At 35.7% G+C, this 13,430-nt stretch overlaps 2 protein-coding genes across 2 annotated transcripts in view; one reads left to right on the top strand and one right to left on the bottom strand.

The window, feature by feature from the left end:
* LOC115438346 (uncharacterized) overlaps positions 1-4,988 on the bottom strand; it is a 96,757-nt gene extending 91,769 nt beyond the window's left edge. The window contains exons 1-2 of the mRNA XM_030161922.1: positions 4,952-4,988; positions 1,290-1,649 (exon numbers count right to left, since the gene is read on the bottom strand). Coding sequence (XP_030017782.1) covers positions 1,290-1,649; positions 4,952-4,988 — 397 coding nt within the window. The remainder of the gene's footprint in view (positions 1-1,289; positions 1,650-4,951) is intronic.
* A 2,005-nt stretch (positions 4,989-6,993) lies between these two features.
* LOC115438808 (zinc finger protein 3-like) lies at positions 6,994-10,019 on the top strand. The gene is made up of 2 exons (XM_030162654.1): positions 6,994-7,124; positions 8,464-10,019. Exons 1-2 carry the CDS (start codon positions 7,107-7,109, stop codon positions 9,040-9,042), a joined length of 597 nt encoding a protein of 198 aa, XP_030018514.1. The 5' UTR covers positions 6,994-7,106; the 3' UTR covers positions 9,043-10,019.
* The last annotated feature ends 3,411 nt before the right edge of the window (positions 10,020-13,430 follow it).

The following is a 13,430-nucleotide window of genomic DNA, read 5'->3' as shown; positions in this document are numbered from 1 at the left end:
TGGGTGTGGTTTATATCTGACCTCTGACCTGTGTCTATATTAGTGGGTGTGGTTTGTATCTGACCTCTGACCTGTGTCTACTGTAGTTGGTGTGGTTTATATCTGACCTCTGACCCGTGTCTACTGCAGTGGGTGTGGTTTATATCTGACCTCTGACCTTTGACCTGTGTCTACTGTTGTGGGTGTGGTTTGTATCTGACCTCTGACCTGTGTCTACTGTTGTGGGTGTGGTTTATATCTGACCTCTGACCTGTGTCTACTGTAGTGGCTGTGGTTTATATCTGACCTCTGACCCGTGTCTACTGCAGTGGGTGTGGTTTATATCTGACCTCTGACCTGTGTCTATATTAGTGGGTGTGGTTTGTATCTGACCTCTGACCTGTGTCTACTGTAGTGGGTGTGGTTTATATCTGACCTCTGACCTGTGTCTATATTAGTGGGTGTGGTTTGTATCTGACCTCTGACCTGTGTCTACTGTAGTGGGTGTGGTTTATATCTGACCTCTGACCCATGTCTACTGCAGTGGGTGTGGTTTATATCTGACCTCTGACCTTTGACCTGTGTCTACTGTTGTGGGTGTGGTTTGTATCTGACCTCTGACCTGTGTCTACTGTTGTGGGTGTGGTTTATATCTGACCTCTGACCTGTGTCTACTGTTGTGGGTGTGGTTTATATCTGACCTCTGACCCGTGTCTACTGTAGTGGCTGTGGTTTATATCTGACCTCTGACCCGTGTCTACTGCAGTGGGTGTGGTTTATATCTGACCTCTGACCCGTGTCTACTGCAGTGGGTGTGGTTTATATCTGACCTCTGACCTGTGTCTATATTAGTGGGTGTGGTTTGTATCTGACCTCTGACCTGTGTCTACTGTAGTGGGTGTGGTTTATATCTGACCTCTGACCTGTGTCTATATTAGTGGGTGTGGTTTGTATCTGACCTCTGACCTGTGTCTACTGTAGTGGGTGTGGTTTATATCTGACCTCTGACCCATGTCTACTGCAGTGGGTGTGGTTTATATCTGACCTCTGACCTTTGACCTGTGTCTACTGTTGTGGGTGTGGTTTGTATCTGACCTCTGACCTGTGTCTACTGTTGTGGGTGTGGTTTATATCTGACCTCTGACCTGTGTCTACTGTTGTGGGTGTGGTTTATATCTGACCTCTGACCCGTGTCTACTGTAGTGGCTGTGGTTTATATCTGACCTCTGACCCGTGTCTACTGCAGTGGGTGTGGTTTATATCTGACCTCTGACCCGTGTCTACTGCAGTGGGTGTGGTTTGCATCTGACCTTTGACCTGCAGCTGTACTTGTGTCAGTTTCTCTTCTTTAGTCCCCTTATTGGTTTCCCATTGGAGGCTGCAGGTGTAGTTGTAGTTGCTGTCAGACAGTTGTGGTTTCTTCAGAGTGAGGCTGAAGTCTCCAGATTCCAGAGCGTTGGTCTTCATTGACATCCTCTCACTGTAACGGTATTCCTCTTTATGATATTGACTTTTGTATTTAAGCAGGTGGAGGACTGTTTGGTTCAGATCTGAGCGTCTCCAAACCACCGAAGGAACCTCTGGTAACATCCCAGAATACTGGTAGGGCAGCAGGACCGACTCCATCCCCTCATACGCCTGCACCACTACAGCCAATGCATGCTGGGAAACTGAGGACAGACACAGAAACAGAGTGTTCATCTGTAAATGGGACCAGAAGAACCCAGGTGAGTCCTCCTCCTTCCACATGACTCTCTGGGAGTTTTCTGCTCAGCTCGCCACTGGTTTTCCTAACTTTTTTTTTTTTTTTTATTGAACAATGAACAGTTGAACAGTATGTATACTAGAGCTGCAACCGATTAATCGATTAGGTGCTTAAACCGAATGCAAAAATTCATGATTTGATTAATCTAATCAAATTGATTGAAATATTCTATTGCAGTTTTCCTGAATTGAAGCTTCTTTGTGCGTCACAATAAGTGTCCGTGTGAAACACAACAGTGGAACCAATGTTTGACAGCAGAGAAATGAAGGAAACAAAGCTTTGATTCTGGAGAATTGTAGTTGAATGATTTTTTTTTTTATCATTTTGAGTCGATTAATCGGTTGCAGCTCTAATGTATACACAATATTACATCACAGTAGGATAAAAGAATAATCACATTTCACAAAATATTTTACATTTTCAATATATAGATACAAATAGAAGTAAATAATAATAATGATAAAATAAAAATAATAATAATAAATCAAAATAAAAATGCTTGAGGTATAAAAATAGAAATTATATAAATCAAATAACATTATATACTTGACACACGGTTTTTATTTTACTTGCTTTAGAGTTTATAATGTTCTTCAAATTATTTAAATAGTTGGAAAAAAAGTGCTTAAAAAACAATAATATTAGGACGCTGGTGCAAATTTAGTGCAATGAATGTGAAATTTGGCAAATATTACTAAAAGATTGATGATATATATATCTTTTTTTCTGCATTTATTTTTATCAATTTGTGAAAGGCCAAGTAGAACATTTTCCTCACATTATAACTCAGTTTTCTGCTTAAGATGGTTGTTCCTACTCATCCTCATCTGTTCCAGACTCACAATAATAAGACTGTGAATATAATAAATATGTGAACTTTAAGTCTTAAGTTTGTATGCAACATTTAATATCTATTTCAGCATTCATATTATTGTCATTGTTGGTATGAATATGTTGATTTTGTTGAAGGTGAGGACGTGCTGTAAGATAATGTATAAAGGGTCAGGAAAATAAGCAGAAAGCTTTGGTCTACTCCTTTTCAGTCTGACTGTATAACTTAATTATGTAATTTGTGAAGTTTGTATTATACATTTTTGTTTCATGAAGTGATTGTTGCATCTATGGATTGGATGGATCTGTGGACTGTGTTTGTACTTCAGACTGAAACAAAACAATACTTAAAAAAAAACATATACCTGTTTTAAAATCTTTTGACTAACTATTTTCTTACACATTAATGATTTGTGGATTTTAATCATCAGATCAGATGGTTGTCGCTCAGAGAATAGACTTTAAAACAGCTCTGTTCATATATAAGTCTCTCCATGGTCTAGCAGTGTTTTTCAACCTTGGAGTCGGGACCCCACATGAGGTCGCCTGAAATTTCTAACAATTGATAAAAATTTAAAATCTTACTAATAAAAAATATATGGTGAGTTTAGAGAGACAATCCCAATACATAAAAGACATGACAAACTCTGAAGCTGAAACTGAAGCACTGTGGTACTGTTTATCGGTCAAATGTTCATTGTGGTCAGTTTCAGATGCTGCAGCTCTTTCATAATTCATAGTTTGAGTTATTGTTTAATATTAATTGTCAGCCTTGTAAACCCAAGCTGGACTGACTGTACATATCCTGACCAAGGAAAATAAAATTCTCACTTTGTGCAGTAATCTACACCTGGCTTTTCTGCCTCCGTCCAAAATAATATAGATTATATAGACTAAATGTCATCTAAAATTAACGTTTATTTGCAACATAGTATAGCAAACTATTACATGATCAAAAACAAATTAATTTTAGCAAAAAATTTTTAAATTCTGGGGTCGCCAGAAATTTGTGATGTTAACCCTTTCATGCATGAATTAAGAGAACCTTTGTCAAGATATTTTTCCTGTTTTTATTCCTCTTTAGGCATGAAATTTAAGGAGTTACAAAAATGTCCACTCAGCTGGACACCATGCATTTAATTTTTGAAGCAAAGATGTATTTAAAACCTAATATCAGAAAGGGATATGGAAAACTATGCAATAAAAACATTTTAATGCTGCTAATCAGATATTTTCCCACATTTTAACATACTCTAATACTAGTTATTATTCACTTTGTGGAGATAAATTGAAAAAGAAAAAAGCTGTTTTGTTTGTTGATTTAGACTAAAACATGTCACTGCAGATCAGGTTTATCACGAACAGCATAATTACAGTAACGCTATGAAATGAACTGTATGGGATGATGCATAAGTGTCCACTGTGTTGGCTGATATGCAACTAAAAAACACAAAACCCATGAATATACCAGAGAACAGCTGGAGAATATATAGCTGTCCACTGTAGTGACCACTGTGCATGAAAGGGTTAAAATGGGGTCACGAGCCAAAAAAGGTTGGGAACCACTGGTCTAGCACCAAAGCACATCTCTGACATGCTGGTCCCATATGAACCATCTTGGACCCTGAAAACCTCAGGAGCAGGTCTTTTGCTGGTGCCCAGAGTCAGGACTAAACACAGTGAAGCTGCGTTTCAATTCCATGCAGCTAAACTCTGGAACAGTCTTCCTGATGACGTGGACATGCCTCTACTGTGACAGTGTTTAAGTCCAGGCTGAAAACAGCTCTGTTCAACTGTGCATAGAACAACTGAAAGGGTTCTATCTGCACTCTTCTCTTTACTTTATTGTAACTGATTATTATTTATATTTTATTGATTGGTTTTTACCATTGTTGGTATGTAATTATTATCATGTAAGTTGACGGTTAACTGTTACCTGTGGTAACACCACCAGGAATGTACTTTGTTTCTATTTTTTACACACATTTTGGTTATGCAAGGTAAATGCTGTCAAATGAGTTCATTCTAATTTGGTTTTAGGCCTATTTTGTCCATTGTTCTGGCTTGAAGTCAAAGGACAGGAGTGAGTATTTAAAATGTTATTATGTTCAGTTATTTGATGATAAGAATGGGGGTGGGATTAAATAAGTTTTTCTTCTTCCCACTCCTTTTCGAGTATAGATGAATGATTTTTTTGGAATTTTGAATTTTGCATGTATTCTGTAAATGCTCGAAATAAACAAACAAATGATTATGTTTGAATTGTAATTGTGTGTTTTTAACTTGTCTCTTTCCCATTTTTGTAAAGCACTGTGAATTGCCCTGTGTTTGAATTGTGCCAAACAAATAAATCTGCCTTGTCTTGTCTTGTCTTACTGTGGATGAGGATCACAATCACCACCAACGCCTTCATCTTCCTGCACAAAGTCCAGTCGTAGTTTAATATCCGTCTGACTGAATTGAATCAGGTTTCAGATGCAGAGAGAGAACATTATCTCCGAAACAGACAGAATGTGAAAGCATTCTGACGTTTTTAAATCCCATAACTGAAGAAATAAGTCAGATCATTCAGAACAGATGTGATCACCTGACGCCAAGACACTTCATTGGATCTAAAGTTCACAGGATCAAAGGGCATCACAGATATAAACTACGTGTTCTCAGCTGTAATCTGGGCTTTTCTGGCATTTGTTCCAAACAGGTGAAAGACCAAAACGTGAACTTGCTTTCAGTTCCTTGGCCCTGTCAAAGGTGAGTTTATGTTAGATGAAAGACTAATGTTAGTTTAGTGACTTACGTTAGTTTAATAATTAATATTAGTTTTAATGAATGAATGAATGAATGAAGGAATTTTGGTTTGTACATCAATCATTGCACTTTGTACAATAATTATAGTAAACATAAAAACCAAAAAAGGAACAGGCTAGAAGTAAAAGCTTTTTTTTTTTTTGCGCCTATCCTTTTCACCTGATACACTGCTTACATTAAATTAAAGGTGTACAGCACTGAGCATTCACACCATAAAAAAAACAAAAAATCAACAACAACAGAAACATATCTACCATCTCAATTCAATATTCCTAAATAATTTTAAACTCCAGGCACTTTTTTTTTTCCAAAGAAGTGAATTGCTTAAATTCATCAGGGCTAGTCACAAATATAAAAATCACTGAAATTATAATTACTCTTTCTGAATTCCAAGAAATCACGAATGGTATTTGGAACAATTCAATTTGTATCCCTCATCTTCCATTTACCTATTTAGAAATCATTTTTATAGCTCTTTTTAAATATATTTATGTTTGTACTTTGCTTTATGTCTTGCTCCAGACTATTTCATGCTTTTAGAAGTAAAGCACTTCGGGCTTCTTTATGTTGCTGTAAAGTGCTATATAAATAAACTTTGATTTGACTGATTTGATTTGTTTCACAAAGTCCCCCCACAGCTTGTTATGCACATACTTTTCACTATTGTTCTATTTTATGTTTCTTTAAATTTAGGTCTCCCCTTAGATTGTATCCTCCTTCTCTTTCAGTGGACATTCCCCGGATATTTTTTGGCGGTAGGTTATTTCTTGCTTTGTTCATTATCTGCGCTGGCTTACATTAGTTTAATGATTAATGTTATTTTAATGACCAAGCTTCAAAAGTTCAGATCATCCTCTTCATCTCATTTTGACAAACCAGAAGAATAGAGACAGACAGACAGACAGACAGACAGACAGACAGACAGACTCTTATTCTCACTATTCTTACTATTACTATTATTATTATTACTATGATGATGATAATGATTATAATTATAATTATTATTATTTATTATTATTACAATTATTACTATTGCTATTGCTATTGTTATTACTATTATTATTATTATTATTATTATTATTATTATTATTATTATTATTATTATTATTATTATTATTATTATTATTATTGTTGTTGTTATTATTATTATTATTATTATTATTATTATTATTATTATTATTATTATTACTATTACTGTATTTATTACTATTACTATTATTATTACTATTACTATTGTTATTACTATTAATATTACTATTACAATTATTATGACTATAATTATTACTATTACTATTATTTTTATTATTATTACTATTACTATTGTTATTACTATTATTATTACTATTATAAATGTTATTACTACTATTATTGCTGGTACTATTTCTATTATTATTATTATTATTATTATTATTATTATTATTATTATTATTCAGCTTTGTTTGTGAATGTAAATTCTAACAGTATTCAGAGGTTCAACTGAACTTTAAATCAGTTTAAGTATGATGGAGGAACCGGAAACGGAACTTTGTGTCGGTGCTACTGTTTCCACACGGACTGTTTAGAGCGCGGACCAGTCGGACTGCTCAGAAAGTGGTGTGTCCCGAAAGCAGCTGGTATGTGAGTAGAACTGTGTAATCTGTAGTGAGGTCATTAGTTCCGTCATTATTCAGCAGGCGTCTGTCTGTCGACGTCACAGAGGAACTTCAGCTTCTGACCTGGAAACATGACTTCAACACAAAAGGTGACATCAGAATGTTTAATGTTATTGAACTGGATCTTGTCATATGTGATGAAAACATGGCTGTTGAATGTGGAACAGTTCTAACATCATGTATTTCTCTTTTAATTGTCTAAACCTTATCCATTGTTGTTGTCTATTCATAAACCTCTTGACCAGTTAATGTCCATTTTCTGCCCTTGTTTGACTTTCTTGGAGGTAGATAAACATTTCCTGAGTATGTATGTTCTAATATAATCACATTACATTGCACATGTGAGGCTGGAAGGCTTCACAGTAAAAACATAGTGTTTGCAGTGATGAATGCATCCATATTTAAATAAAAGGATGAAATGTCAACTTAAATGAATAATAAACTGTAAGAGTCTCTGAGATATGACATGATGTGCAAATAGAAACATAGTGAATATCAGTTATACCGACCTGACAAGACTCAAAGAATAATGAAAAGTACAATCCTGTGGAAAAGTCTGATTCCACCTTTATCTGTGTTGTTTCTCAGGGTTGAAATGATCATGCATGTTTATTTCTCATTCTTTTTTTATTTACATACAACAAAAAACAATGTGATGTCATGAATTTTGTAAATATACACGCCACTTTTAATTGGCGTGTTATCTGTACACATTATAAGCTTTCCACATGTATGTTCACTCAGTGTCAAATACCACATGATTAGCATTTAGGGTTAGGGTTAGGGGTTACAGATATGTAAACTGGAGATCTTGGTGTAAATTGACACTCGATCTAATGGTGTTTAATAATAATAATAGCGGAAGAATGAAAATGCGTATGTATAGCTTGCCAAATACCATAAGAACTGGCGTGGTTTCATGAGATCAGTCTGCAAAAAAAACAAACAAACATGAAATACAGTTATTTTGTGATTTTTGTTTATTTTTTTTGTATTGTTGATTATTTTGGTAATTTTTACTCATTTTGTTGATTATTTAATTCATTTTTTTCTTTTTTCTCTTTTTTATTGTCATCTTGCTTCATGGTTTTTGTTTTTTGTTTTTATTTTGTTCCTGATATAAAATCTCAGTAAATGAATGCCACAAATCATATATTGTCTGAACTAAAGGGTTGATGACATGTTAAGGTCAAAGGGAGGTCACACTAAATATGACCACTTAAGTTTATAGAAGCTGTTTTCTTCTGTTAAACTGTAGCTTTTCCTGCTGAAAATACTTCACATATTTCAGATCAAATACACTTATAAATGCATATATGTGGACATTAGAACTTTAATAAACCTGTTCTTGAACTGGACTTTTACACAGGACTGTATGTGTTGGGTTTTAGTATTTTTCAGTAATGTTTTTTCTCTTTGTTGCTGCAGGATATTCACCACTGTGACGAATGTAGTGCTCAGTTCAGCACATCAAGTAAACTAGTCATTCACTCTAGAGTTCACACTGGAGGACGATCATACACATGCGAACACTGTGGGAAAACCTTATGTCATTCGTCTGCTCTCCATCGTCACCGGCTCATCCACACTGGAGAGAAACCACATCAGTGTTCTGACTGTGGGAAACGTTTCACCTATCGGGATAGCCTCCTTCTCCACCAGCGCATCCACAGTGGACAGAAACCGTACGGTTGTGACCAATGTGGGAGAACGTTCGCTACTCTGAAGATCTACAAAGTTCACATGAACCGCCACACCAAAGAGGTGGTGTTCCCCTGTCGTTTCTGCGGGAAGACGTTAAGTTCCGACACTGGACTCAAGGCTCACGAACGAAACCACACCGGAGACAAACGCTACAAGTGTCAACACTGTGACAAAGCCTTCATCACATCATCGCATCTGTTGAGACATAAGCGAGTCCACACCGGACACAAACCATACTGGTGTGACCAATGTAAAACCAACTTCACCTGGTCCAGTCAGGTGAAGAGACATAAGTGTGCATGAGACGCCCACATGTTATCTTTTTACATGATGGTTTTATTTTAAACCCACCCACCCACCCCAGAAGGCTGGATATACCAGGAATTACATCCATCCGGGACTTTTGTCCAATGGATTTCTTGAAGACTATTCAGCTGTTTGTTTTCTAATTTGACTCACATGTTCTTTACCACAAGGAGAGGTGCATTGTACAGTTTAATGGCTGAATTTCAATTTTTGTATTTTTTATAAATTTTTGAAAAGATTGAAAATTTAAATTTGAGCAGAATAATGTTTGTCTTGGTTTGACTGAAGTACCCAAAGAGGACAATGATTTTAATTACCCCACCCCTCAAAGGCGTGGCAAGGGGTATTTGGTTCGGTTTGTTTGTTTTGTTTGTCTGTTAACACTGTAGCAGTAAAACTATTGGTTGAATTCATACCAAATTTGGTTTATAGATTGCCAGTGACCTAGAAGCAATTTCATTACATTCTCGGAAAAATAGGTCTAAGTTGCAATTCTTTGTGAATTTTTAAAACTTTTTTTCCCCATTTACTTATAATGGGTGAAAATTCAAATGTCTGTAGCAGCAAAAGTATGGGGTGAAATCATACCAAATTTGGTTTATAGATTACCAGCGACCCAGAATAGATGTCATTACATTTTGGGAAAAGTAGATCAAAGGCACGACCCTGAAAAGGTGGACTGATCCTAATCACCTGTTATTTCTATGATGTGATAAACCTCGCAGTCATGTGATGGTAGCAGGGATAGACTCCACCCCCGCGACCTTCACAAAGCCTAAGGGGTTCGGAAAATAAAAGAGCGAATGACTTCTCTTCCCCTTTTATTGTTTTTTTGTTGTTGTTGTGATATGGAACTATTTTACTCTTATGGTGTGGCCTCTTCTCCTTTTATTCCATTTTTATTCTCCTGGTGTTGATTTTATTGTTTTCTCCCTGTTTTTTACTACTGTTGAACTCCATATGGATTATTTATTTATCTTGGTGACTTGGTTAATTAGTGGCAGTGTCTAGTATTTATTTGTCAAAACACTTTGTAAACTGTTATTTAAAGTCCTATATAATAATAATAATAATAATAATAATAATAATAATAATGATGATGATGATGATGATGATGATGATGATGATGATGATGATGATGATAATAATAATAATAATAATAATTATTATTATTATTATTAATAAAAACAAAAAAGCCTTCAGAATAACAGTAGTGTATCTTTCCCATGGAAGAGGATTAGGGCCACTGGGGGAAAAAAAAAGGTGAATTTTTTTTATTTTTTTTTTATTGTTATTATTTTTCTGACAACAAAGTCAGGATTCTGAGATTAAAGTCAGAATTCTGACTTTATAATAAAAAATTAATATTAAAAGAATTATTGGACCTTTTTTTTTCTGTGGCCCTGATCCTCTTCCGTATTTTCCCCAGTCTGAGCCTGTAATAAATATAAATTCAGTCCAAATACTGGTTGGCTTCTAGTTTCACAGATACAGTCTATGGTCTTCATGTGAAATAGTGTAAATTAACAACTGAATGGATTTTAGTCCAAAGGAATGTTTAAAATACTGTCTGTATATTACAGTACATTCACTTTGCACTTTGTACATACTGGATCATTTTGAAATCTGTTGGAAAAATGGACATAAACCAATATATATGTGGAATAACACTTTATCATATACACTGAAAACATCAGATAATCAGCACTTTGGTCATTTACAGTGGATAAAATAACATTAGCATTTCTTTCTTTTTTTAAAGCAAGATAACAATATAAATTCACTCCAGTTAAACTGAATAGTAAAATACATGCATACAAAGCACACTAACAGTGAACATTACGTTGATAACAGACCTTTGCTGTCATGAGAAATTGAATGAGATATTTTCATGAGGAAAGACCTTTGAGACAGTTGATTCAGGTACAGAGAAGAAGAATAAAAACTTCTTTCCTCTCGTCCCATTTGGTCCAAAATGTGGGAAATTCCTCAAAAAATGGAAAATATGAAAAATAGTAGAGCTCAGTCCCAAAAGAAAGAAAAATCACAATCTTCAGAAAAAGTCAATTCAATGAAGAACAATCTTTAAAGTAAAATGTTCTTTAAATACATGATCTGAAGTTCACAGATGAATAAATCCCTCAATCTGGATCCTCAGTCCATTAATTTACAGGGTAATTAATTCTGCTAAACCTCCAGCATTAAGAATTAAAAACTGTTACTCCAAAGCTGATTTGCTGCCCCTTTCTGGGTCTGAAAAGTATTCAGTCTGGAGCACAACCGGTCCATGCGCAGGGATCCGACTTGTAACTGCAAGAATAGCACTTCTCCATATTATAGGGTCTTAACTTTTAAGTGTAGTCTTGCTTTTCTGCTGTCATGGCATTCTTTACAAAAAAGTGAAGTCCTCGTGCAGATGCATCCTGTATTTCCAACTGTCTTCTTCTGTTTTCTCCACTCCTCCCTTTCTTTATATTTCCTTTTGTGGTTATTTCTACCCACCTATGTCAGTTTCTTTTACCAGAAACTCTGACTTAAATCACATTTAACCTTCTACACAACTTTAGCAGAAGACAACACCCTTCCTTTTAAAATCAACATCCTTCTGATTCAGAGGCGATTTCTCACAGACTGCAAGGGAAGCTCAGCTTCCCCTAAAATTATGAAAATTAAATGGTCAAATATGTTCGGTTGTGTTGACATTTCACTGACTACAAATGTGTTAGAACACGTTCATCTCACAGACGAGTTCGTTCAGAATCAGCTTTATCACAAATCACAGACTCGATGTTGTTCACTTCTCATACATTCCCGTTGCGCTGTTTTCTCATTCGATCTCTGCTCAGTGCATTTGTCCGTAGACGCTCAGCGTCCATGCACTTCAATGGGACTGAGTGGAACAGTTTTTTTCATTGCCTCAAAACTGGACAGTAATTGGATAAATGCCACGATGTTGCCCCACCCCCAGACGCTCGATGTCTCTGGGGGTGAATGGAGCTGTGGGCGGAGCTCGGCCGGGCTGGACACTGGACTTCCACGTGCTGATTGGAGGATCAGTTGAAAGGCTGAATCCCGTTTGATTGACAGCTATTTTGAGATCTCCTCCTTCACTGACACAGTTCAGTTTAATACCGTTGCGCGTTCTGCTGTGAAATGGAGAGAGAAACCACTACGAAATTACTTGTTAATTTCTTGCACTGTAAATAAAACACACTCATTGTACTTCCTTGTTTCAATTTAACGTAATTTCAATGTTTTCTTGTTTAGTTGGTACGATAAGGTCACTGACTATTTTCTTAAAAAGGAACAGAGGGACGAATTTATGTTTAAATAAGTTGACTTTTTTTTTTTTTTATGTAAGCCGACAATGAGCTTCCCCTGTCTGAAAGACAAGCAGCCGCCACCGTTTTGATTACTGTGATTTTCCCAGTTTGAGATAAATAAAGTACATCACAAAAAAAAAAAAAAAAAAAAGAAAAACAAATCACAAAGACTTTTACTCCTGCTATTAAGCTCTTAAACACAGACTCCACCCATTTTAGATGAAACTACATCAGAATCAGAATCTGCTTTATTGGCCAAGTCTGTAAACACACACAAAGAATCTGGCTTTGGTTTTTCTTTGCTCATGATGTACAATTTCAACATGAACCTAAACGCACTTAAACATAGACATTATATAAACAAACATTTGACTAGGGACAGGGATAACAATGGGTTGAGATTTACAGTGGATTCAAGCGCAAATTGGAGTTTTATACAGTGAGTGGATGTGTACAGGGATCCAGTCTATTAAAAATATATGTTTATGTATATATTATTTACAGTAGGTTTATATTGTAACATATTAATATGTAATAGATGATTTCTTTATTGAATTTTATTATTTATTGATTAATGATTCTATTTCTCTTCCTGATTCCTTTAGTGATTATTTGTATGTAGGAGGGATGCACGGGGCCTGCTGGCGACCGTGGTTGCCAAGGGCGCCAACCGCTACAGGGGGCGCCACTGGGAGGCAAACAAATAAATAAGTACAAAATAACAATAATAGTAATAATAATTACAGTAAATAAAGAAATGATAGTACTGATAACATGGTAATTTGTCATTAACTATCTTAAAAATAAAGAAATGAGGGAAAAAAAACAAACAAACAAACAAAACAACAAAACAACAACCCCCCCTTTGTAATTTCACAGGTGAACTCTCCCATACCCGGTGCTCACTGCGCATGTGCATGAGTGAGAGGGGCAGAGCGGAGCTGACTGACAATCTCAGTTTGAGGTTGAACTAAGCATGAAGGTAAAGACTAGAGAATTTATCACCATTAAAAGGCCTTCCAAGCACTTGGCTGCACAATTTCGTACCAGAGAAAAGAGGAG

The sequence above is a fragment of the Sphaeramia orbicularis genome, chromosome 18, assembly GCF_902148855.1.
Source record: "Sphaeramia orbicularis chromosome 18, fSphaOr1.1, whole genome shotgun sequence".
NCBI lineage: Eukaryota > Metazoa > Chordata > Actinopteri > Kurtiformes > Apogonidae > Sphaeramia > Sphaeramia orbicularis.
The sequence above is the reverse complement of the archived record's forward strand: the minus strand, read 5'-3'. Positions and strand labels throughout refer to the sequence as shown.